This window comes from Orbicella faveolata, unplaced genomic scaffold, assembly GCF_042242905.1.
Source record: "Orbicella faveolata isolate gen_17 unplaced genomic scaffold, um_ofav_v1 contig_26, whole genome shotgun sequence".
Lineage (NCBI taxonomy): Eukaryota > Metazoa > Cnidaria > Anthozoa > Scleractinia > Merulinidae > Orbicella > Orbicella faveolata.
In genome coordinates this window covers 16,933,396-16,959,473 of record NW_028301554.1, presented here as the reverse complement: position 1 = coordinate 16,959,473, position 26,078 = coordinate 16,933,396, and the positions used below count along the sequence as shown (strand labels likewise).

Genomic DNA, 26,078 nt, shown 5'->3' with positions numbered 1-26,078 from the left:
CTCTGAAGCATTTAGCGCTTCTCTAACTGGCAGTGAATTTATTTTAAGTTAGGAACAAGGACCTCATCTAAAAATAGCGATTGGAAGCAATAAATTTTGTAGTTTCATACATGCTTCTTTAGCAATCTGCTACTTCACATTAAATTCTTTTTCGTTGCGCTTTCACAACCCTATTTTCGGTGTTATTAATTTATTTTGTTAACTCTCCTTTTTCTACATTTTTCCCAATGTTTGTACAATTTAATTAACGCAGCGTAATGTGCTTTCTACTGGTAAACTATAAAGAAGGGTTAAGTCACGTTTTTGTAGTGAGGCCAACGCAGTGTTACAAGTACAATAGAATGGAATGTATTTTATGGTACTGTAAAACTAGCAATTAATGTATATTTATCCTTAAAGTTTCCTTGTGTGTTTTAAATAAAATAGAAATCGACAACAACAGTAAAACGCTTAAAAGGCTAAAGTAGCTCCCTTCTATCCTATAGAGCAATTTTTGCGCTTCTGACGTGCTTATCTCGTGCATCCATAGCGCTGCACCGTCTACTGACCACATGCATTGGCTGATACCCTTCCCTTGTCCTTTGGTCCAAAATGAAAACTACCTGTCGAATTGTCGATTATGCAGTTTATTATTATTTTTTTTACATATGAGCAATTCCATTACTGAATCGAGTAGCATGCCTCTTCAGGAGGCTGGATACTAAACTGCTTTGGATGGTTGACGCACAGCTTTTTATAGATTCCTGGGGATGGAAGGACTTGCAATACCAGAATTTCATTTCCTCATATGCACACTTGGGGGGTCTCCTGCATATCCCATTCTGTACACAAGTAGTGTCCATGTCATTGCTTTCCACCCACAAGATTTAGGCCTAAGAATAGTACACTTGCATATAAATACACGTGTATACCTTTCCTAAAAATGTGGAGCCATATGCAAGCTGTTTAATGTGCTTCTTTTTCCTGTTTTTAAAATGTAAAAGCCCGCTTTTGTGGATTCAGGTGAGCACAATTCTCTTAATTACTTTACAAAAGTTGCAGAGCTCTGACCTATTGTACAATGCACTCTTACATAAATATAACTTTGCAAGAAAGAGGAAACACAAACAAACAGCTCAGCTGTATAAAGAAGCAACACATACATGCTAACATTCACGAAAGGCTCACTTCACAGTATCTCGTTCCTGTTAGTCTATTTACACATTCACTTCCTTATATTCGCTTCCTCACTTCATCCAAATTACACATATGTATTGGCACCTTACGTTGTAAAGTGATACTTACCAGTGAAAAGAACACATGGCAAAGTTAACAAAATAACAACAACAACAACAACAAACAAATAGACAAAGATACATTCCTATTTCTTAAGATGTCTTTTATATAAGATATCACACAGTCATTGTCCTACTCCGACAGCACTTCACTTGTAGAGGAAATCTCGTGTAACTTCGTGTTATCACTGAGACATTCTGTTATTGGCACCGAACAATCTCATCAAACAATCAAAACTTGTGATCTTCCCCTCCGTCATATTCGAAAATACTAATGTTCCATCCGGGCTTGTTTTCCTTCTGTTCTAGTTCCGCCTCCACATAGTTCACTCTTTGTATCTCTGGTTGTTCTTTCCTGGTTTAAGATATGAATCAAACTCATTTTAGGCCATAAGAATAATGACTAATACTAGCTAATACCGGCAAATTTCACCCTGTTTCACTTATAGCCTAACTTGAGGCAGAATTACAGAAATTACACCTACAGTTTTTTAAAGTTTACCGACCGTTTTTTCCTATTAAGTGGTATATGCAGCCTGCTTTTCTGGTGTTAAAGGAAACCCTATTCACGTTCAAGTTCGTCAAAATATGTTTAAATACCAAGAACAGGAATTTTATTTCTTGGAAATTAGGACTTGCGCATGTACTCGTGATCTTACGTGAAGCACATTGTGGGTGGACAATTGGGTGTAAAAATGGACATCGGCGAATTGTTGCCTCAGAGGGAACCTAAGGAAATAATTGACGGTACAATATTGCAGGTACCTTGCACCTAAACTACCATGTTGCCCAGAAAAATATACCAACTTTGATAACACTGAAAACCTTCAAGCTAAAGAATGAGGATAATCAAGTAAGGCTGCGTTGCGGAAGTTGCACACGATGTACAAAACGTGTCATTTTACAATGGGACGGCGCCTAGCAAAATCGTAACTGGGACATTAATTACGATGAAACACTTTACCGCAGTTCTTGGCTGAAGTTTCCTGTCAAGGCACCGACTTGTTCTTGAACATGCCATATTTCATCAGGCATGGGTGATGGCTGGTCTGGATTTTTTCGGTACTCGTCCGTCATTTCTTAAAAGTAAAGTTAACATTGCCTGAATGTTCCTGCTTGGTCATTACACCTTCGATTAATTGGGAAAAATACAGACTAGCTGATATGTCTTCCTGCAGTAATACTACTGTTCAATTCCTCTACATCGACAACGGCCACAGGAAGTTTCAAGAAAATTATTTGAGTCAAGGAAACGCTTGCAGAAACGCTTTCCGACAAGGAAACGCTTGCAGCCGTTGTAGAGAGATGGCAGCTCGCGAAATGGCCACAATTTGTATTTCACTTGAAATATTTTTAACTCGGCATTTGCTCTAAGAGCACAAACTGCTCTTAGAGAGAGCTTATGCAACAATCATATTGAACTATCCTATTAAATTGTTAAGTTTTTTTTTTTCGCTACCTTCCACTTCTTCTCTGGTTTTCAATTCTCCAGGAACGTAATGCTTCTTGCGAAGATTCTAAAATGAAATAATTGTCAATAAAGGCGGCCTTTAGAGTCGAACGCTTTCCTGGTTGGTTTGCGAGAGTCTCGACATTGTTTCCACCAATCACAGGGCTTACCTCCAATACCTTTTTTTAAAGTTGCACAGCTAGAAAGCTAAGACGGATATTTTCTTGTTCCTCAATCCTTTAAAAGGTCATTTCTAGTTACCTTGTGCCTCTGTTTCAAAACGAGTCTTCGTGCAAAACCTTTCATACGAAAATGAGTTTCATGTTCATGAAAATGAACCTGTAGGCGGAAAAAATTTTCATTTGAATGGTTTCCCACAAAGACCCGTCTTCACGCAGAGACACAAGGTAATTCGGAGATGACCTGTTAAAGGATTGAGGAACAAGAAAACATAATTTCCACCAATATCCATGTTAGCTACGTGTATCTAGTTGGGCAACTTAAGTGTTGAAATATACTCGCACTGCGGGTAGTATTCTTCACATGGTAAGGACAATTTCGACATCGTTTTTACAAGGTCCTGAAACTTACAACTCCCACAAACAGTGAATAGAAACCATAATCTGTACTTGGTGTTTGTTGGAAATACTATCATGTTTCCATGCTATTATGTTATTTTTCCGTTACGTCTTTACTTGCAAATCATCAGCAATTATACTCACCCAGAATTGAAACCTGCTCTGCCACTCGATGGTCGCCACGGCCTGCATTCTTAGCGCAGTGAAAGAATGCAGTGACTCTTCTTGGACCATCTCATAAGTCAGCGAGAGTTGAGCGATGAGGATGTTCAACAAAATAGTTGTTACGCACATCATGAATAAGACGATCAGCGATGCTCCTAACCATCTAGAAAGGATCAAACAGGGGAAATTCTGAGTAACGTGTTCTACCAACAAAAGAAAAATTGTTTACGAACAAACGACTGACTGAACGAGCGAGAGTATTTCTTCCCCAACTAACTACTATAACTCATTCTAGTTATGCTATCATTCGTTAAAAATAACGAAAAGGGGAGGAGTTGAAGGAGGAGATTTGTTTGTTTGTTTTGTTTTTCTCTATTTCTCTTTTTTCATGTATGTGTGGAAATTCTCACTCCGTTTTCAAGGCCCCAAATTATTCAATTCTCTCAGCACTAAACTTCAAAATGACTCTAATATTGCTGTGTTCATTTCTAAACTTAAGTCATCTTTCTTGGTATAAGTATATTTTACTTGTCTTAGTGTGCTTGTGTGTGCTTTTTTCGCTTTCTTTTTCTGTCTTCCTTTGCTTTTGCGCGTTTGCGGGTTTAGCTTTGCTGAACTACTGTTTATCCTAAATTATGATCATTTTGTGTGCTGTTGACAGCATTTATATTCTTTTGTTAAGTCTAGCTTGGGTATAGTAGTCCTTTACATAAGCCTTATTGGCTTCCCTCGGCTTCCTTGCCTTACATTGATATTTTGATATTAATATTTATAAATGAAGAAAAAACAACAACAACAAAAAAAAAAAGAACACATACACAAACAAACAAACAAATGCTGCAAATACAATGGCTTCGATGCTGCGTTTACACTTTTGTCTACAGGGTGATATATCTAAAAAAATACAGACTACGATGTCCGAAGGGACAGCTCGAATCATTGTCAAACTCACCCTACTTGTGCCAGGTTGCGAACAATCGACGACCCTTCGAGCCAGGTCATTATGCCAGCCAAAAACACACATCCTAGGTTGGTCGCACAAGACATTTCATTTCCTAACGTTCTAAAACAATAATAAAAAACAAACTTGTGTTGCTAATTGCTTTGTGTGGACCAACAGTAAGGTTGTCAGCGTTGTAAGGCCAAGTTCACACAGCGACATAACGACATAATGAAATGACGACACAATCGCTTATTTCCGTAATGTCAATATCGACATAAAGACATAAGATAAGATAAGATTTTCTTTCTCTTTTTTTTTTTTTTTTTTGAGACTTATAGAACTAGGTGCGATTTTTCAGGCTTGGAACTGTTCTGTTTTGAATGGCTTTGCTATCTTTTAAGGTAACTCTCCACAGTTCCTTCCATTGTGTTTAAGTCATAAATTAAGGTTGCACTGTCCTGTTGCATAGCAACAAACCTGACCCACTTTTTACAATCAATTGCATCTATCTTGAAAACTAAGCCGGTGACCCCATATATATTTTTTTATAAAAATCTTTTTATTACACACAAAAGAAGAAACAACTGGGGACACTAAACAAAAATAAATCTACATCACTAAAATGCTAAAGATGAATACTTACAATACTAAAATAATTATAATTACTATACTAAAATAATAAGAATTATTTACATGAGAAAAAGATCAGGTTTTTTCCTTATGTCGTTATGTTCACGCCTTTATGTTGCTATTATGTCATTATGTCAGGATGTTCACACTGCAAACATAACGACATAACGACATAACGTCCTTCTTCTGTCGTTATGTTTATGTCATTTTCTCGTTATGTCCTTGTGTGAATTAGGCTTTATTTTTTTCAGTCCTTTAGATAAACCAATCATTATATTTCAAACAAAAAGCAAGTTTTATACTTACGTATTATTGAGTGCGGCTGACGTATCTTTGCCCACTCTTAAAGCCATGTAGAACGAACTTGAAAACGTCGTCAAAATGATGCAAAACACGACAAGAAATCTTGGAATGTCCTTGTAAATGACAAATCCAAGGCATTTTATGTACAGACCTATGTTCCTGAAGTTCAGAAGCAAAGATAGAGCTTTTGAAGACATGTAAGTGTAATCAAAATCCCTACGCGGAAGATTCTTTATTAGGGAATGGTTAGCAGTGCTAGTTCAATCAGTTATGAACTACTTACAATCATGGCTAACTGGTGCGCGCTTTGATTGGTTAATTCATCGTCTACTATCTGCCCCCGTATAGGTGTACGCTGCTGACGTGTGTGCTAATGTGATGTAGCTCAATAGTGATGTAGCTTCTTTTGCTCCAATGTGTCAATATTATGTTATAAAACAAATGGTAAACGCCACAGCTGTACACTATTGAGTTATGGATGCACGCGGAAGGTTGCTAAGCACGAAAGAAGCGTAAGAGTCACAGGAGGCGATAGCCGAGTGCGATTCTAGCTTCTTGAGTGCTTAGCAAACCTCCCAAGTTACCTACCTAGCTACATGGCTAGAGCATTCAAATGTACGGCACTCTTAGAGTACCGTACAAATGAATGTCCCCCTTCATTGCTGCGGAGCGAGCGTAGCGAGCGAGCAGCAACATAATCAGGATTTAAGAAGAATATACAGAAGGGGGTACGAATTTTCCAATTCATCACTTTTTACCAGAATGCATTGCATTTAACCAGAGTGCACTGCGCCACTTTTTACCAGAGTGCGTTGCGCCACGAACAACACGAGGACGTCTATGTCTCGATCGAGCCGTCGTCCTTTTTGCGTGGATTCCAGTGAGAAAGATTAGCGGTTATGTTTTGCTTTGATTCATCTGTAACACGATGTGAAAGAGATTGTCCCTGACTTTCACAACTCTTGCTTTTGTTCTCAATGCAGTACGTGAAAGTTTGTAAATCTGGACGATAAACCGTGACATCTTAATTTTAAACTTAGTATGTCATTTCTTAACAGTCTTGCCTCCTTGGCCGAATTCTTAAATGAATAGAAATCGTCGTTACTAAAGCTCGTAGAATAATTAAAACAAACGAAAACCATAGAACATGCTATTTTCATATATGCTACGATCTATTCCTTTTCATCCAAACATGAATATAAGCTAAAGCTTTAGCGTTTTCACACATCGCTATGGACGCGTCCTCGACACATCTGGCAACATTCTAAAGACATTTAATGCGTATCAGTACAGAATTTATAAGTTAGATTTCTGCTCCTACAATTTCCACATCTTTCGATTTTCGCGATCTGGTAAATGGGAGATTGATGTGTATCGTTTTATCTCCAAACATAGTTCAGATCACTATGTGCTTTTTTTGTCACGATCCCTTGCCATCTCGCCATTGATGCGTTATCATGCATGAAGTTGTAAATGAATCGCTGCGTAAAATATGTCACTCTCAACAGAATGTTCCGCAGCATTATTATCTTTTAAATACCCTTGTAACTTATGTGCTTGTAGATGCTTCTAGTTGCTTTTATGTAACATTTTTTTTTGTTAATCTTTGTTTTGTTTGTTTTTTTAAACCATTATTGAGCTGGAGAGTGCAGAGTCACTCACTCAATTTAACCGAAAACCTTTACATCGCATACACAACATTTATCCTTTTTATCCACTGACCTCTCATCAGTGATGTGGAAATCCACATTTTAGGATTTCTGCATATATCAACACTAATAACGCCAAAAAGTCTTGGGACAAATTTGCACCTTTGATGCTTTTGCGCACACGCCAGACAAACGGTCGCGCGCGAATATAACTTCACCTGCCTAGCCTCTCCTCCACCCCACATACAATGAACATTGAAAACTAGTACCTTCTCCTCCTGAGTTTTAACATTCTATGAAGTGGGGAGGGTAGGGGGGACAGTAACGCATTTTCAAAAGGATTACAGTGCCTTTCTAAACTTCAGGTGAAAAAAAAAAAACGCAGATAATAGTTGTTATTGCCGTTGAGTCTGCGGTCAAATATTCTTTTGTTTTGAAAGGCACGCAAACGAGGTGAAAGGGTCAATACAATGCAGAATTGACCCTTTCGCCTCGTTTGTGTGTCAAGCCGCTGATAACTGCAATAACAGCTCTTCGTTGCATTACACCAGTGTCTCAAGGCCTTTGGTCCACGGTTGTAGGAGACTTCGAGTTCTAAAACGTTTACACAACGAGACCTCTTCCTCTACTCTAGAACGGCATTACGACATTGTTTAATACCAGGGATTACAACTGGGATTTTGCTGTAGTGCTTTACCACCGAAAATTGGGTTTGGGAGAGTCAAGGATATATCTCTCACTTACCGATCAACAGCGGAGTATTTAAAGATGCCGATAAAATTGATCAAGATTGCCAAAGAAGCACACATCCACTGTGCATCACCTCCATAAAACCTGAAGATGTAGGTCACCAGAATCAGAATGTATCCTGACAGATCCAAGTAGTTGAAGACATCTTTGATGTAGTCGAGTGGTTCTCTGAAAATGTGAGAAGTATACGGTAAAAAATAATAATTATTATGACACAAAACGTCCCGTGTTCGTGACGTAGGTAAATGTACTACTCGGAAATTTTGAAAGGAGTCCTGAAATAAGCAAATATTATTACTTTACATATTCATATCATTTACTTTGCTTGCCAATCACTTTCTTCTTTTTTTCCAAAGAGGTAGATTAATCATGCAAATCTTCTTAACTTTATTTTACACACGCGTACTGTTAGTGAATTTCTCCACTTAAAGCCAGCGATATTTCCAAGCATTCCAACGCGTTAGTAGAAATACAAGTCTGCATACGGGCCAAGTGGCCCACCAGGCCGGAGCTCATCCCGGTTTCTGTAGCACGAAGCGACTAGGAATATTTCTACTCCCCCCTGGATGGGATGCTAGTCCATCGCAAGGTTACCCCCAGCATTAAGTTCGCTGGTACCCATTTATACACCTGGGTAGAGAGAGGCACTGTGAGAGTGAAGTGTCTTGCCCAAGAACACAACACAATGTCCCTGGCCAGGGCTCGAACCCGGACCGCTCGATCTGGAGACGGGCGCACTAACCATGAGGCCACTGCGCCTCCCATAGTAGAAATACAAGGTCAGAATGAAGTCATTGACCTACAAGCTACAACGAAGAACTGCAGACTCAGCAAATCATAATCGTTTAGATAATGTTTATATAGTTCATATTTTGGTTCTCCTACACTACCTTTTTAGTTCAAAGAGTTCGTCGAATATAAACCATAATGTCATAGCAATAACCCAAACTTGAAGGAATTTAAATACACTTGTTTTTTGAAGATCCTCTGACACCGAAGCTGACATGAAATCGGCACAAAGAACAGCCAGAAAAACCAAGTAATTCATTAATCGAATCCTGTAAATTAAACAACGACTTCACTTTAAAATGATTTATACATTTCTTAATGATCGTACAGGACAGCTTTGAGTAATCGCAGATTAAAAAGTACTTTACTGACCGCAAAAGGATGAACTTGTAATTAAAAACTATACAATCACACACTCTACGTTAGTTACCAATTCCAATGTCGTTGTTGTTTCTTTAATTTTTGGTTACTTAGTTTAACTATTCAGCACTAAGTTTTTACACGTTGTAAGTTATTCTTTCCACGCGATGCCTATGTATCATTTATTTCATCAAGCCATCGTCCTACGAAAACAGTACCCATGTATTGCTAACAACCAATGGCTTCTGAGTGGGACGAGAAAGTAAAAAACTAGCCATTTCGTTCAGTTTTGAGCAAGTATTGACCATTGATAACTAATAAAGATTGACAATGTTTAAAAAGTCTTGTTCTACTCACTACCCACTCCGCTTTTAACTATAAAATATTCTATGGTTTTCAGCAACTTTTTCGAAACTGGCAAATGTTAACTGACGGCAAAATTCCATTTGATAATTATACTTACATGGACGAGTTTGTGATTTATTTAGCTCTTGACATGTAAAGTGGGTCGGAGAGAAATACTAAAACAAATATTCTGACCTGAACCAGAGAGATGCATATTTCTCCCATTTTCTTTTTGTCAGCAACTTAATCACAAGGTGATTTAAAATTTCCTATGAAGCAAAAGAGAAAAATGTAAATAACATGTGTTTAAATAAGTAAAAATTGCTGGACAAAAACGAATTTTATTGTAGGCCATGCCGTTTTTCCACTGTGCATTTTTTGCACGTCTCAGCGTTCGTCTAGGTCTTCTAGCGACACAAGTGAAGAAGTAAGTCATGTTAGGTAGAAAACTGCTGTTGGCTTCAAAAACTTTGAAGTGTGAGTATTCAAGAACGAGACTTCCATTCGAATGATGAGGTGTGCAAATTTAAAGAAGTGAGGTATTGTAATTAGAGGAGTCAACTTCACAGAAATAAACCGCCTCTTTGCTAAATCTCTAGTTCTGCCAGGGCACAGCCTGGACACTGGCAAGAAATAACTTGTGACCAAGTGCTGTTATTTGCTAATGTACCTTGTTCAACGTCTGATTACAATGCTTTGCCAAATTGTAGTAACAAGATTTGGGCGTATATTCATATTCAGCATCATCCGGGAATCTGCCGTTGACGTCACTCTCCAGAATGTCATAGGTCACGTGAAAGTGAGTGGGTGTGTCCTGAAGCTGTTCCCATGACAGGCACGGAACAATATCAGATGGGAGACATGGTGGGTGTGGCCAACGAGGAGAAATAAGACAATCCAGTACAGCCACGATGGTTTTTTGTCAATATATTGAAGAAGTAATTTAGAAAACAACAGGAAAAAAAATTATGTTGATAAGATAATTACATTAAGAAATTAATTTGCGGACTAAAATTCACTTTGTTTCATTCAGTATATCTCGACACAAAAAGTTTCAAAATAAACGGAGAATAAATGAATCTAGTGTAGTGCAAGGCGTTCTTTAGACTCTTATGCATAAAAAGGTCAGGAATTAAAGTTAATTTGATAATTAACTGATTATTAATTGATTCAACGTCAAATATCAATGGAATAAAACGCCAGTTACCTTACGGAATGTTAACAAGTCAACCGTCAACTAACAGTAAACACTGAACATGGCATTGTTTGACGATCAATCATCATCACCTTATTCTTTTAAAACCCACCAAAAAGTTAAGCTTATGTACAACAGATATCTTTTTTGCTTTTCTGTCATTATCGAGTTCGTAACAGTGATAACGCGTCGTCAGCTGTTAACCAATTAAAGTTCATGATCAGCTCCTCACCTGCATTTTAAACTCGTCAGTCAGTTTCACTAAGCTTTCTTGGGCTGTTGTTTGTTGTTTGGCCCTGAACAAGTTTCCAACTCTTGAGAAATAAAAAGGAAATTTTATCTTCTTTGGAGGCATACCAAATGACAAACTGCAACGCTGGCGCAATAGTGCTTTTTTAACTACTTAAACATGAAAATTGCATTTGTCTTCTGCCCAAACTTTAAAGCAAATACTACAGAAAAACAAAAATACAAACGTGGAGCCCGAGGAAGAATTTTTAAATGGAAATAGCATCTTAGCTGCAGATGTACTGACCTTCTGTGATCCATTCTCCTTATAAGGAAAGCAGCCACATCATCTTGACTGCGTCTTATAGCAGTTTGAACCGGAAGCTCGCCCTGACCATTCGTAGCCATAAGCATGCTGGGATAACGTTCAATCAAAAACTTTGCAAGTGAGATGTAGTTCTTTTTTGCAGCTATGTGCAATGGAGTGTTGTGGAGAAAATCTTTAACATCTTTCAGATTTGCTCCTATATCACATAGGAGCTTCAGGAATCTGTAAATCTAACAAAGCAAACTGATGTATTAATCTATAAAATGAAGTATATGGTATGATAATTATTCACACATAAACGCTGTCATCACTGTTCGGGTAGTCAAATGATGAATAATCTCATGAAACTTTAATTCTATTGAGTCTGGTTCTGAAAATTTTCGGACTCTGGGAAAAAAAATTTGAAATCCTAGAAAACGGATGCAAGAAGGTGGACTCTTTGGGATGTGTGACGCCATTTAGGCTTGATAATACGCCATAAATGGTATTTGAGTAATATGTGTGTCAATTGCTTAGTCGTTGAATTCTATCGTCAAAATTGACAAACCATGTCCAATTAACTAAGTTTCTGGACACTTAACATACCATCTAAGTTTGATCACGTCTTCTGAATGAATACTTGTAGGGAAGGTTGAAAGTACAAAAAGATGTTAAAAGTACTAATGCAACTAAATTAGGTGCATTGGTGTTTTGATGACTCACTTCGACTTGTTTGAACTTTGAAATTTGAAAAAAACAATGATAATAAAAACTCACCTGTGGTTCGTAATTCCATTCTTCGAGCAGATAAAGTGTAGTATTTTCTTTAGTCCCACACACTTCCATCAGTTTCTGGAGACGAACTGAATCCATCGCTTTGTTCCTTTCAAATCCTTTTTCTTTCATTTCTTGTCTGACCTGTAGATTAAGGTTACTGTTTTCTGGTAAAAGCCTAAAGGAGCTTACTGTCGTCATTACCTGGGACTACGATATCATAAAAAGTACCAAAGATCTTTTGGCAGTTACAAGGAATACATTCTTTTACTTTTAGTTATAAATGGTTTGGCAAAATCGAATAAACAAAACTTTAATTTCATTTATATTTGTAAGCAAAACGTATTGTTATCCAATCTTTGGGAAAACAAAGACAGTCTATGTAAAGACATCTCTTCAGTTCAGGTAACTTGTGAAAGAAAGCAAGTAAGAAAAGATATCAGCATATAGAATAAAGATTCAGTGAAAAATATTCACCTCAGTTAAAAGAGAAGTAGCTGCCTGCAGTTTTGTATAGGAAACTGTGCCATAACGGGCCACATTTTTTAATTATATATATATATATATATATGTCTGGATTTATGAAAACCGTGCTAATTTCAACACAACCACCCTGACACTTTTCCAAGAAAATACACAGGCTTTTTCACTCGATCAACCACAGGCACTCTGTCAACACACAGCCTACTCACCCACCTTGCTTGTGTCTGGCTGGCTGGCTGCCAGCCCCTAAGACTGCAGGGCATTGCCGGCCAAGGCTGTCCTGCAAAGAAAATGAGCAGTTTTAATGAACAGGTGCACAGGGCAACACAATGTATTTTCTTAGCTGAAAATTAATGTTATCATTATAAAATTAACAAATTTTGTGTTGTGAACTTGAAATACAAAGGATGAGTGTTTTCAGTTTTCTTTTACACTCAAGTTTATTTTGTTTCTTTTTGCTGCTTCTATTAAAGTTTCTTGTATGTATGGCCCATTCCACATGAGAATAAAGGAAAGGACCATTTTAAAAATACCTTATTCTAGAATTTTAAGTCCATAGCCAAAATGCACAAGGACTGCTGTTTTAAAAATCATCATGCATTACTGAGGGGTTGGGGGGGCCCTCCCCAAACTAAGGGACTACTAATAGACTCCTTGTATTTTGGCATTATGGATGCAATAACCTTTTAACCATAAGTCAAACAACTGAGTTTAGTACACATTAAATGTAATATTAAATGTCCAGGTTAGAACCAAAGTATTTTCATCTTACCTATTCTTAAAGAAATGTGTAACTGCCAAAAATTTTGTCATGGATGTCAAGTAAAGTATTCCCTGTAATTTAGAGCAATTTGTTTTTTCTCATGGCTTGTATCTAAGCCCGATATAAAAATAACGTACTAGATGTTTTTTTATTACTTGACCAAGTAACATACATCTGTGGCAACAAAACTTATCAGTTCCAAAAGGTCACTCAAAAAACTTGCCGTTAAATTTGTCATGAATGTTACATTCATGGATGTGATATATCATGAACAACAGTAAATGCAAGAGGCTTCGTAATAATTGCCCAAAAAGCTTGGTTCTAAAAGTTAGTTTTTTGTTCAACAAAAAATTAGGACTTAGAACTCGAGCAATTACCGTTGAATTAATAATAATAATAATAATAATAATAATAAGTAGAATAATAATAATAGCAACAACACAATAATATACATGTAATAGTCAACAAAATGTCAAAGTATGAAGACATGATTGATCATCACAGTAATTAGCGTAAGTTTTTTTCCTCTTTTGAAGTGAACACAACAAATGGTCATTATAGCTCTGTGATTAAAATTTAATGTCATTGAATATAAGACTTGTGTTTGTCTCTTAAGTTTAAGAATTTGGAACTGAACAAAGGTTATTAGTCTGAAACCATGCAAACATACTCTCAACAAACGACCTAGTAACTTATTATCCATTCTAGATCAAATTAGCTATGTTCAAAAAGAGCTTGAAACAATGCAGTTTTTTAGAAAAACCTTTTCTAATAATAATAATAATAGTAATAATAATAACAACAATAATAATAATAATAATAATAATAATAATGAGGGCCTGTTTACAAGGAGGGAGAGTTACCCTAGCGAGCGGGTTAAACCTAACTGCAAGGCAAAAGATAGCCCGGGTTTACAAGCAAAATTTTACAGGTTGGGTAACCCTACAACCAGGGAGAACTTAATGCACGGTTATATTCAAAGGGTCTGGAAACAATTAGAAAGTTAATCGGGGTAGGCGGGTTAACCCTACCTGGAGTGTTTACAGAGGGAAAAAATTAACCCGCCTGCCAGGGTAACCCTAGCACGTAGATAGGGTAACCCACCTACTGGGTTTACCCTAGCTGCCTTGTAAACATGAAGAAAAAAAAAGGAAATGTGTGAGTGCTAGGGTAACCCGCCTTCTAAGGTAACCCTCTCTCCTTGTAAACAGGCCCTAATATTAAAAAAATTTAATAGTGCAGCTTTCCATGAAATTTTTAAGTATGGTTTACATCATAAAAATGAAACTAAAATTAATCTTTAAAGACGTAGATGTACCATGCAATGATTGCTAAAAAGTACAAAACATGATACAATTTCAAATAAAATAGCTAACCAGATATCAATAAAAAGCTAAACATAACATTGTATGTCTTTACAAGCTGCTTGAACCGATTGATATTTGCTTCATTTGGCCAGTTTTCTAATAAATGTGGGAAAAGTCAAGAAGGAACAGGGAAATTATATTTTCAACATCATTAATTTCATTTTCTTTTTGAAACACTGTTTTAAGTCCATGATCTGGAATGTGACGTCCATGACAATGTTTTATTATCAAATAAAAAGCACCAATTGAAAGAAATATTTATCAGTACATCATTTAAGTGTTACCTTGTACCTAAACAAACAATATCAATGGTTTTTATGTTTTCACAATTCACAGGAAATTACGGTTTAAGATTTGCACCTGAGAACTTGGTTGACTTAGCTGTTAAACGTCCATGAAAGCTCCATTTATTTAAGCTTCAATATATTTTGTTTTTGGAAAAGAGTCAATTTGACGGGTTCTCAACTAAACATGCAACTCTTCTCTATCTGTCATAAAGAATTTAAGTCAGAGGGAATGATTTTTTGTATCTTTTTTAATGCTTTTTCTCTTGCCATATTCGTGCAAATGTAACGTCCGTGATCGTTGAATAACCCGTATTTAAGCTTAAATTTAAACTTAGCTTATTATAGTTGCCCAATTACTAGGCCGGGTCACTCAATAGCAAAACGAACGGGAGATTGCTTAAAGGGTCTTTTAAATCAAGAGGGTATACATTTATCGATTTATTTCTAGTGATAAACGTGTAGAAAATAGACGGGCCAAAATAAGCTTGGCCAATATTTCACGACTTCATTCTGTTCATTCTTAGCTGACGAAGGATTGAAACTCACATAAATCAGCTGTAGTGACAACTTATTTTATCTTTTAAAATCATAATAATATGTCAGCCTAACTGAGCATTATGCCGAGGAAAGCTACGAAGGCCGTTTTTCACAACTTAGCTTTATAGCGAACATACAGGAAACTATATTCGAAAATAAAGGTTCAACTGTACCCTTAAGGATAATTGGTTTCAACGGTAACAACTTAGCATGTGTCACTACTATTCAACGCTCAAACTCACTTTTTGACATTTGTCATTCTCAACAACAGCTACAATCGGATGATGGCCATTCCTGCTTTCTGTAACTTCAGACAAAGAACGTGGTTAAAGAAGTATTTCATTGGCGACAGCTCTGACTCATTTGACAACAATTTTGCAGGCTTCGGGCTTCGGTAGTAAAGATTCGCGGTTTTTCCACTTCGGTTCGCCTTGCATTTAACACATTTAGGCTGAAAATTATATCCCAGGATGTATATTACTCAGTAGTGGAGGAAATTTCGCCAGGATTTTACCCAGTTCTTTGCTAAAACATAAGCCGATAACTCAGATAAACTAAAGATTATCAGATTGCAAGCAAACTTACCGCTCAGTCCAGGTATCCCAGCAGAGCTAAAACGGGAGCTTATAATCCACGCCTGAAGTCAGTCTATTCCGTGTAGCTTTATAGAATGGAATTATGGCCGTCGTTCAGGTGGTTACCTTTGTGAAACCATCGAAAAATATCATTTCATAGCACGATTTAATTTGACCGCCACGAGCTTACAATCATAAGTTATCATGTTCGCCAATTTCCAGTCCTGCGCGCGGTCTTTCCCGCGTGTGAGCGAAAAGTCACAAGCAAACTAAAGTCAGAAACAACACTCAAAATAGTTTATCTCTATGGAGATGGTTTTGATAAATTTCTTGGGTGTTAAGCACTTTGGATTTCGGTGTATAAGACTGCTATATAAAAGTTTTCTATTTATCTTAGACTGTTCACGGCCCTCTATTTTCACGTTTTTTTATTCGATCGTCGAACTAGGCTCCTTTCCTGAACAGCAGCTGGTAATCGAGCCTATCGTCGAACTCGCGCATAAAATCGACTTGAACAAAGGGATCTCGCTTTTTATTTCGCGCTCGCGTTTTCTTTCGCGTGCGTAAATAGAGAGGCTGTTGAACAGTCTACTTTATCTGATTTGCTTCTATGTAATATCGGACTGTTAAATATATGCGCCTCTCCAAGTATGCGTCTCCGAATAGGCATTCCCGGTAACGAGCGCGTGAAAGGTAAACATTTATTTACGTTTCTCGCGTCGCTTTTGTGGTATGAAGGTAACAAGATTTCTTCTTAAAAAAAACTCTTTATTTTGCGGAACGAATTGAAAACGCAATTTGCCGTAATTGGTTCGTGGGCGGTCCTTCTCAGCGGTCCATATTACAAAATATGGACTGCAGATCGACTGCTCACGAAGTTTTTGTTTTTCATTGCGGACTAGTTCATGTTCATCCATATAATAAAGAACTTTATTAAATGTCCGTTGAGGGAAGTATTTAATGATTAATGCGGTGTACCACTTTGTAGTGTATTTCAAACTTATCTCCTGCAAATCGGCGACAGAAGAAAAAAAATATTCACAGCAGGCTGTGGTCCACCCCAGAGGCTGCGAAAGTAATTCAAGTCTCGTATAATGTTTAATTATTATACCTCTGCCTTCGAGTTCGTTGGAGATTTGTTTTTCAAAACATGGATTTGGTTTAATTTAAGGAAGTAATATTTTCCAGAATATTTGCGATGAAAATAAGGGACGTGTTCGCCTGAGTTAAATAGGTGGGCGTGTTCGCTGACGGCTGATTCCAGACTGTTCTATTTCGCAATTTTTGACAGCCAGTCGACGTGTCAGGCTTGTAAACAAACTGGACAATGCTCGTACATTCGTTCGGTCACGTCAGGCCATAGAATAAAAACGCCGGCTTTTTACGTTTCAGAAAGCTCGCCAAAACTGCGTTCACAATATGACGACTTCCAACAATCCCTCGATTCTAACAGGCGCTCTCCATGGCGATGGAAAAGACCTAAACAACCTTGTATACAAATTCGATTCCGCAAGGCCGTGGCAGTATTTTGTCCATGGTGATCCAATCGCGAGTTCAGTCGAAAAGGGAAGGAGGAAATTGGTTACCAGCCACAAGCTCCAGAAGACTTACGTGGCAAAGGATAGGCGAACGATATTGAGACGAAAAAATGCTGCTTTCAGAGATATAAATCGGCTACTTTTGATCTGCTGTCACAGTGGTTGCCTTTTGAGGAGAGGTCCATTCCAAACAAGAATTATTATACGAGGTCAAAGAAACACGGTTTATCGAAAGTCATACAATGAACAGAATTACGTCTTTTCCAAGCTCATGGAAATAAGAGTAACCGTAGGAGGAAAACGGAGGGTAAATTATACCATACCACCACTGGGAAAGGTATGTCGGACCGCATTTAGAAAATGCTATGGATTGTCATCAAGCAAGATACAAGTGTTGCTGAAAAAAATTCATCTGGATAATCCTTCCGTAGAACCCGACCAGAGGGGCCAGAGAACGCCAAGAAAATTTTTGCCCCTCGTGAAAAACATGGTGATAAACTTTATTTGCTCATACGAGGCAAGCGAATCCCATTACCGGAAGTCACGAACTAATGCTAAGAAGTATTTTGACTCAAAAGTGTCCATGCGTCAAATGTGGTCTGAGTTCCTTAAGGAAAACCCAGATTTAAAGACAACCAGTTTAAGAAGAAACAATAAAGGTCCAGTTTTAAGTTTTTCGTCATTTAGAAACATATTTAACAGTGAATTGAAGGAAATGCTTAGTTTTAGAAAAGCGAGACAAGATACCTGTCAAACTTGCGACAATAATTCCAATAAATTGAAGGAACAATTGAGGAAAACTGGGCGGCACAGGTCCGAAGATGAAATTTGTCGGCTGAGAACTCAACGCCAGTCTCACTTAAGAGAAAGCGAGGCTAGATTCGCTTCCTTAAAATACGATGTAACTATTCTCGCTACAAAAGTTCAACAGGCCATTTAATAAATAAAAATTATATTGAAATGGACTTCTTGTTCCTGTTTTTGATTTATTGTAGCTTGATCATTAGAGACTGATGCATTCAACTTCAAACCCAAATCCCAAAATGTGTTAAATATAGATACAATCTTTCTGAAGTTGAGAAATTTAACAGGACCCTCATTCGACTGACATCACTAAGTCGGTACCTTTACCGGGTCTTAATATCTTCAACCTCGCGGAATATTTACACAGACAAATTATCTATACGCATGTACTTCGCTGTTTTACAAGTACCCTCGCTGTTATACACTTACTAGGCTAAATGTGTAGACACGTTTATTTGCTGACGGAGTTCGAATTATGATGAAGCCTGATAAGATTAATTTAGCTGAAAAATCCTGACGGGCCGTCAACGAAATACGAGGCGGTGGCAACTGATTGACCTTGTCACGAAATATACCTCCAGTTTACAGGAATCAAACTTGAGAATTGTAACTAACATTCCAATAATAAATGCTCTCCTTTTTATGTTTATAGAGACTTTCCGTGTGCAACTTCACAGCAATTTAGAAACAGCTGCGTTGGTAATTTGTTTATTTCATCGGTACTTGGATATTTCAAGATTAAAAAGTAAACAAAACGACTTGAAAACGTCGGTGGTTCCATCAAAGCTGAACAAGAAATTCAAAATTAGAAATGATCCAATTGAGTTGCTTTTAGAAGGTGACAATAGCGGAGAGCGCTCTCACGGGTTTTGCTAGATATGTCTCCTGACGCGTCGCCTTTGAATTCTTTTTTGCACGAGTTCCGATGTTACTTTGTATGGTAAACACCGAACAGGAAAATAAATAAATAAAAAAAAAGAAAGCTTACAGGTCAATGTTTTCACTGAATGTTTCATAGGTCCATAAAGTTGCTACTATCCTAAATAAACGCCTCAGACAATCAATAAGTACATTTTGATTGCTTCGTCCACTTTGGCCAAGGTTGCGCAAACAACCCCCCTCCGCTACCCCCACCCCAGCCTCATCCCATACAGAAATCTTCTACCGTCCTCGAAGCATTAAATCGTTTTCCTCGAGTAGCTTTCCAGCAATTTGATTTGTTGTTTAGTTTTGTAAATAGCAATTATTGTTTTCTGGGCTAAACAACACTCTACGATAGACCAACGGCATGTATGCATCTTTACTAGTATCACTAGTGAAAATTCATTGCTCCGGTTCAGTTGCTGATTTTTCTTCACTAGTGAAATTTCTGATTCGCGTTTCTGATTGGCTAATCAGCCAGCACCAGTTGTTTCCTACGATTTTTATGGGTAAATCTCAGTACCTATAAATAAAACGCTTTGATCGTCAGCTCACAAACACCTGTAGGAGCACTGCAAAGATGCCGCCCAAATTTGCGAATGTTAGAAGAGTTATGCTTAAGCACAAACGAGCAGCAAAATGTCCGTTTTTACAAGAGTTTATCCTTAAATCTGTTGCTTTGGCAGAAGAGACAAGTTTTGTTTCTTCTGAAGAAATTTTTAAGGAATATTGCAGGGTCGTCTCATTGTGGACAGAAGAGGACAGTACGCGCGGGCAAACTCAGTATCTCATGAAAAAGGGAAGTTTTTACAGGGTAAGTATTAAAATTCTTGGAACCCGATTACATTAAACTATTGTGACTACCGTTGGACCCTACAAATTTAACTTAATCCCTACTAGGCTAACCCGAAAAAAAAACTGTACTCCCCGTTTTTTCGAACTCTAATCTGTTTCCCTTGGGTGTGCCCCGGTGTTATTTTAGGCATTTAGCAACGGTTAATTCGAACTCGGTTATTTCAAACTTTCCGCTCTTTGGAATTGATTTTTGTGTCCCATGACCTGCGACGTACCAATCCCTTTTATTTCCAACTGCAATGATACAATTGAAAACTATATCAACATTGAAACATATATCAGATCACCGTTGAGAAACTAATGTGATCGTACTTTAATCTTTTACCTTAATGTTCTTCCTGCAAAGTAGCTTTTTAGCTAAGCGGAGTTGTCACGATAAATAAAGAATTACCAATTATCAATTACCTCCTCAACTTTAGGCTCATTTAAAGCCCGTTTACACAGACGATTTATGGTGGCCTTATTTTTGTCGAGCCTAAAGTTGTAACTATTTTCGGTACGATTCGGTCTTCATTTCACCATGATATCACCTTTTCTTGTTTATAAGTTGTGTGTACATGCTCCAATAATAATCCTCTCTCCATTTGAACACGCTGCGATATCGCACACAAAACGAGCTGCTATTGCAGATGGTTAGCTAACGCAAATTAAGCGCTTCAAAAAGTCAAATGAGTTGTCTTTCATCTACACTTTATAATTAAAAATAATTGAGTTAGAAACGTAAATATAATAACAGCATGAACCCGCACATCGATCTATTTTATATTAGTATCACCCAACTAGTGGACTAATGCAAATCCTTCATTTTAATTGGCTACGCTAGTAGAGGACTATTAGTAATAGTCCTCGAGTAGCGAAATTGGCGCAATCGAGCATGACGCTTTCTTTCGTTTTATTCCCAAACAAATATTTCTTCAGCTTGCATTTGCTAACTTTATTATTGCCTTTTCTGTCCGACTAGTTGGGTGATACTAAAACAATTAGACCCTTCGCCCTCAAGGGCCACGGGTTAATAGCCCATTCGGCTTCGCCTCATGGGCTATTGACCCGTAGCCCTTGCAGGCTACGGGTCTAATTGTTAATTATACCATTAATATACAATAAGCTTACTATCCAACTACTTAGAGAAAGATTTACGAAAATGTTTATTACAAGCGTTACGAACTATTTTTGACTGGTTATTATTTACATATTATTGATACTAGGAGCTATGACTTTTAAACTAGAGATAAGCTAAACGATGAGGGTTTCTTTTCATCAGAGAGTTCGAAATAGCAGAGTCCAACTGTAACTGATCTTTACGGATTACCTACTTCGTTCTTTGTACAAGTAGTTCAACAGTTTAAGATATATGTCCGCCCTGTGTAATTGTAGGCCCGATTTTAACTCAGTTTCCTAAGTCGTTAAGAATGATAGTAATCGAGAAAAAATGTATGTAAATTGAGCGAACCATTATCAGCATTTAAACATTGTATGTTTTTTACCTTGTGTTTATCAGCAATTTAAGAAAGCGGTTCTTGTATATGGCCAACAGAGGCTATGGCCAATAGCATCAACTACCCAAGCTGGTGGAAACATTCGAGGGTATACGGGGATAGCCCTACAGCGTCCAAAGAGAGAGCCAGCCGTTGAATTTGGGGGGCGTATAATGGCTGAGAGAGTTCAGCATTATATGTCCCTCAACCCCAAACCTGCTCCACCAATTGAGGTAAGCAGTTATGCATAATATCAGCTATCTCGTGTTATCTTTCTGGACATTTAACCTGTCGCCGGAATGCTGAACATTATGTTTATTTCTAAAGCTCCACGATGTGCCGAGTGACCCGGTAAGAAAAGCGGGAAAATGCGCCTTCGCCTCGCGGGACATTAAAAAGTGCGAGGTCCTATGTGAATATGAAGGAGAAGTGCTGACTTTAGCAGAAGCTGAGAGGCGTGAGGAGATCTACCGAGAGGAAGGGAAAGTTTGCGCCCTCATGGTTTTCGAGAGTGCGGGTCGCCAGATTGCGTGAGTGCTATTATAAGTGTGTACATAAGCGTGTTTTGAGATTTGTTTTATAATTTGCTATGTATACTATATTGAAAATTCAGGGGCAAATTGGAAAATTAACGTAGTTTGGTTTAGAAATGAAATGAAATGAAATTTGAACATATCAATTTATTCAGTGGCGACTCCGTGGGATAAACAGAGACGCTTTTTTTATAATCAAGATAATAAGATATATAGTAGGTTAGCTCTTAAATAGACCACTTTGAACAGAAAACTACAAGATTGGTGACAGAGCTTAGGATACAAAAGCAATTTCAAAGTCTACGTACAGCATCTACATGACACACTGTAAATGAGGACTCAAGATGCAAGCTAATAAGGAGTTGTTTTTCCGTTTTTGCTCACCAATCACGTCCTCATTTCTAGGTGTTCTTATTGTTGTCCAGCTGTACTCATTAGAAGCAGTTGTACGAGTAACGCGTAAAAGAAGTTCAGACATCTCACATTGTTCAATTTGTATTGTGGGAGAACAATTAAACGGATTTTTGTAGCCCTTAACCGTGCGCGTAAAACGGTGCGAAGTCATCGTTTAAGGAAAGAAAACGTTGCATAAATCTTTTACGAAGCATTGTAGTATTTAGTATGATACCGTAAACTTCCGAAAGTAATGATCGACGTTACTTTCGGAATTAGCAGTCTTTGGAGCTTCTTACTTTCGGGCTGTGGTTACTTTCGAGGGATCGTTACTTTCCGGGAGAAAAAAGCGTTATAAGAAGTTGGTAGGAATGAGATCTTTTTACGAAATAAAAGACGGAAATTCGTTAAAAAAGTACTCAAAATATGAGACACAATTCTTTGTTCTAGCTTAAATCTATGTTGCTGCCATATGGGTGGGCTCTTCATGCGTAGACCCGTGTTACAGTGATTCGTCAGGAAAGCTAGTCAGATACCGTAAACTGTTTCTACTTCATCACGCACTGCTATGTTAGTTTGCAGTATCATATCTCAGTGCGATGGTCGAATTTTCAATATAAAATTGAAGAAACTTTCCTTCTTATACGCTCCTGCTTAAAATGAAATTAATTTGAATCAAAGTTTGCGATAGTACGTTCCTGCTACTTGATGAAATTCTGCGGATTTTGTTTTAACACGACGCAACATTAACTGATGAAGCACGAGTGACATTTCACAGCGCTTCCCGACATAAGCGATACATTTCCTTGTTCTAGAGTGCCATGAATCAAGTGGCACTTGAAAACGCTAGCACTTGGTACGTTTAACTCGCAATTTGCATCTTTGCTTGCCCTTCGTGCTAAGTGTTCGCCAAAAGAGCCACAAGTCTCGTAAACATAAATTTATAAAGCGATACTACACTCTAAAAAGGGCTCACTGAATAAGATGCATATCTGTTGGGAGGCTTGCTGGGTACGGATATACGTATGTACATGTACTTCAGTGCTACGTTGTTGAAACCTGCATCAAACAATGAAATGTTTTTCTGTTCCTCATTTTATAAAGAGTAGTGCGAAACACTGTGTAATGTTCTCTTTTTTGTATTTATATTTAGGATTGATCCATATAGAGGCAATGTGAGGGGCGAATTACCGTGGGGTGCAACATTGAATCACTCGAGGAACAACGCTAATGTAAGGCCCTTCATCGCCAACAAAAACTCAAGAAATCCGAGGGTTTTTCTTGTCGCCCTGCATGACATCCCAGAAACAGTAGAGCTACTATGGGACTACAATGACAAAGAGTGGGCGTTGTATTCCAATAGCCAGACCCTTCCCCATGGCCAGTAACTTCAGTTCTAGTGGCACAAATGCATGTATAAAAAAGTATTGTGTATTTATTCAAGTTTGTGGATAAAGTGAACATCCTCGGTAGAAAAAGTATAATAAAAGTTATTAACTTTCATCATCTGAGGAGTCTTCTTCACAAGCTAGTGAGGCATAAAAAGCTTGTGCGCGTTCAGATAAATATTTTCGCGCTAACTTTAAACAGTCTTTTTTCACTTGATTATTTACAGGCCTCTGTTCATGTCTTGCAGGTACGAGTAAATCGGAATTCAATTCCGTCATTTGCTTTTTTTTGTAGAACGAAACCATTCTTGGCTTCTCTTTAGTGTCAATATTAAACCGTATAAGCACAGTCTCAGGATGGTGTACAAGTTCCAATTTCCCCTCGAAATCTGCGACTTCTCCATAACCAAAATTTAGCCACGCTAACCTTCTGACTTCAAATTTCTCCTTATCTAGACCCTCACGCCTGGATATATACTGCATCCTAAGCCAGGATTTATAGTCCTTGATCATGTTTAAAGTTGCCCAGTGTACCTCGATATTTTTTAAAGGACTGTTCTTCAGCAAAGTTGCCCATTCTTGTGGTAACTCAACCCTCTCTACTGTGTCAAAAAACTTCTGAATACAGCCAAAACGCCTGTCGCATATCGAGTAGGAATGTCGCTCTAAAAGAAACTTGAGGTCTATTCTCAGAAACTGTCCCTTTTTCACCAGGTAATCGAGGTAAAAAAACAAGAAGCATTCTTTAAATTGGCCCGGAGAGTTATCACACCAGATTGTTAGCTGATCAAATCTGCCATATTTTGTTTCCATTTTTTCGAGTAGATTGTTCAACAAAGATATTACCTCGTTCGGTCCTGCTCCACCAACACTGTCATCGTAGAGGAAGCAGTGAATAGTTTCTTCATTTGCACAGTATATTCCGAGAAGATTGGTTCTTATTTTCCTCGAATAGTGGCTATCTTGTGCTGAGATCTTTGGACAGGGCAAAGTCTTGTGATAATCAAGTTGCAAGACGAGTGCTTTTGGGAACATATTTTTAAGTTTGTGAATTGTCATTGCTTTTAGAGTGCGTTTATGTATCTGTTTATTCGTTCGACTACGTGATTTGCATTTTTAACGGAGAAAGTTCACGATTCTTCGCGGTAAAGCGTTTTACTTAATCTACGTTGGAAGTTGTTGGGAGTTGCTTCACTAAGACACGTACTGATTCTGGGTGACGTCTATAAGGACCTATCAGAGTGTTGACACTTGGAAGGTCAATGGGTCACGTTTATGCAATTGAATGATCTCTTTCCGGAGACGTCGATTCTTTCTTACAATTTATCTAGTGCGGAGTGGATACTTAGCTTGGCTGGTAAGATAAACAAAACAAGTGAGCTCATGAGATAAAGAAACAATTGACTAATATAAAACTCTTTCAATTTTAAATACAGCGAAACCCCGTATCGAGGGATTCAAACCTCAACAAAAACAAATAAAGATTGCTCGACCTGTGCAAACACGCATACTGATTTTGTAAGCCATTCTTGAACTTCACAGTTGCAAGAAACGTTAAGTTGGAAATAAACAAGCAAACCTTTCGGAGGAAAATGAAGGCTTTAGGTTGGCCGAGATATAGATAAAACGGGCATTAAACACGGGACATTACACTCCTTTTTTTATAAGGATATTGTTTTTTTTCCTGGCTGAATGTTCTTGTCTTTCTGCCGATTGTAGGCTGAAAATATTATTGTGAATATTCTTAGAATATAGACATTATAGTGTATGACAGAACAGAGCCATGCTTCAAAATCGCAGCCTCGGGTTCATGCTTAAAATATTCTTAAAATTTCGCAAAGTTCAGCCTCAATATTCTAAAGAGAAAGAGTGTAACCGGCAGGCACCTTGCCATTTCGTTGTGAATACTACAAGCACAAATACGTTTCCTGGGGGTTAAAGATACCATCCCGAAATATACTATCTTCTTACTTCAGTACTGATAATTTTTAAATGGAATAGTATATCAACCTAATGCTGAATTCTCTTGGAAGAGGGGAAAAGATTAGATCAGCTAAAATTTGAAGTTTTATCGGCAAAGTCGACTTTGTATTCCTTTATCTAATCTAGGAATATTCACAAGAATTTTTTCAGCCTAGAATAAGCAGAAAACTGATAAGAATACTCAGCCTGGGCCTAAAAACAATATTCTTTTAAAAAAGATCGTACGTGCTAACTAAGGATGAAAAGAACATACTGTCGCGGAACGTTTTGAAGGCGTGCTAGCCAAAACAATGCTGTTGGCCGGGTACAAGTTAACGCATTACATAAAAGTTAACTCGCGGCACCAGGTAAAAGGCCGAAAAACGAAATTTAGATGGGACATATGAAGGAATGATTTTATCGGAAAATCTTAGCTTGTAATATAAATGCACACGGT

The 26,078-nt window shown here is 37.7% G+C and overlaps 5 protein-coding genes and 1 long non-coding RNA gene across 6 annotated transcripts in view; 2 read left to right on the top strand and 4 right to left on the bottom strand.

Annotated features, from left to right (window-relative positions):
- Positions 1–625: 625 nt before the first annotated feature.
- LOC110042630 (uncharacterized) lies at positions 626–11,845 on the bottom strand. The gene is made up of 13 exons (XM_089295425.1): positions 11,744–11,845; positions 10,967–11,217; positions 10,664–10,745; positions 9,907–10,056; positions 9,432–9,505; positions 8,633–8,800; positions 7,737–7,910; positions 5,347–5,502; positions 4,420–4,530; positions 3,447–3,630; positions 2,734–2,791; positions 2,239–2,353; positions 626–1,629 (listed from the first exon to the last, which is right to left on the bottom strand). Exons 1-13 carry the CDS (start codon positions 11,837–11,839, stop codon positions 1,506–1,508), a joined length of 1,743 nt encoding a protein of 580 aa, XP_089151551.1. The 5' UTR covers positions 11,840–11,845; the 3' UTR covers positions 626–1,505.
- LOC110042101 (uncharacterized) overlaps positions 11,774–26,078 on the bottom strand; it is a 65,870-nt gene continuing 51,565 nt past the window's right edge. The window contains exon 17 of the mRNA XM_089295424.1: positions 11,774–11,884. Within this exon, the coding sequence (XP_089151550.1) occupies positions 11,853–11,884 (32 nt within the window). The 3' untranslated portion in view covers positions 11,774–11,852. The remainder of the gene's footprint in view (positions 11,885–26,078) is intronic.
- LOC149108371 (uncharacterized) lies at positions 12,301–15,997 on the bottom strand. Its single transcript, XR_016209075.1, has 3 exons — positions 15,763–15,997; positions 15,420–15,484; positions 12,301–12,503 (listed from the first exon to the last, which is right to left on the bottom strand). It is a non-coding gene; the product is annotated as an uncharacterized LOC149108371 (long non-coding RNA).
- On the top strand, positions 16,881–18,255 carry LOC149108370 (uncharacterized). The gene has a single exon (XM_089295764.1). The coding sequence runs from the start codon at positions 17,172–17,174 to the stop codon at positions 18,228–18,230; it is 1,059 nt and encodes a 352-aa protein (XP_089151890.1). The 5' UTR covers positions 16,881–17,171; the 3' UTR covers positions 18,231–18,255.
- Positions 18,383–23,777, top strand: LOC149108369 (uncharacterized). The gene is made up of 4 exons (XM_089295766.1): positions 18,383–19,829; positions 21,369–21,578; positions 21,673–21,875; positions 23,425–23,777. The coding sequence occupies exons 1-4, from the start codon at positions 19,596–19,598 to the stop codon at positions 23,657–23,659; spliced, it is 882 nt and encodes a 293-aa protein (XP_089151892.1). The 5' UTR covers positions 18,383–19,595; the 3' UTR covers positions 23,660–23,777.
- LOC149108368 (uncharacterized) lies at positions 23,689–24,746 on the bottom strand. The gene has a single exon (XM_089295765.1). The coding sequence runs from the start codon at positions 24,716–24,718 to the stop codon at positions 23,765–23,767; it is 954 nt and encodes a 317-aa protein (XP_089151891.1). The 5' UTR covers positions 24,719–24,746; the 3' UTR covers positions 23,689–23,764.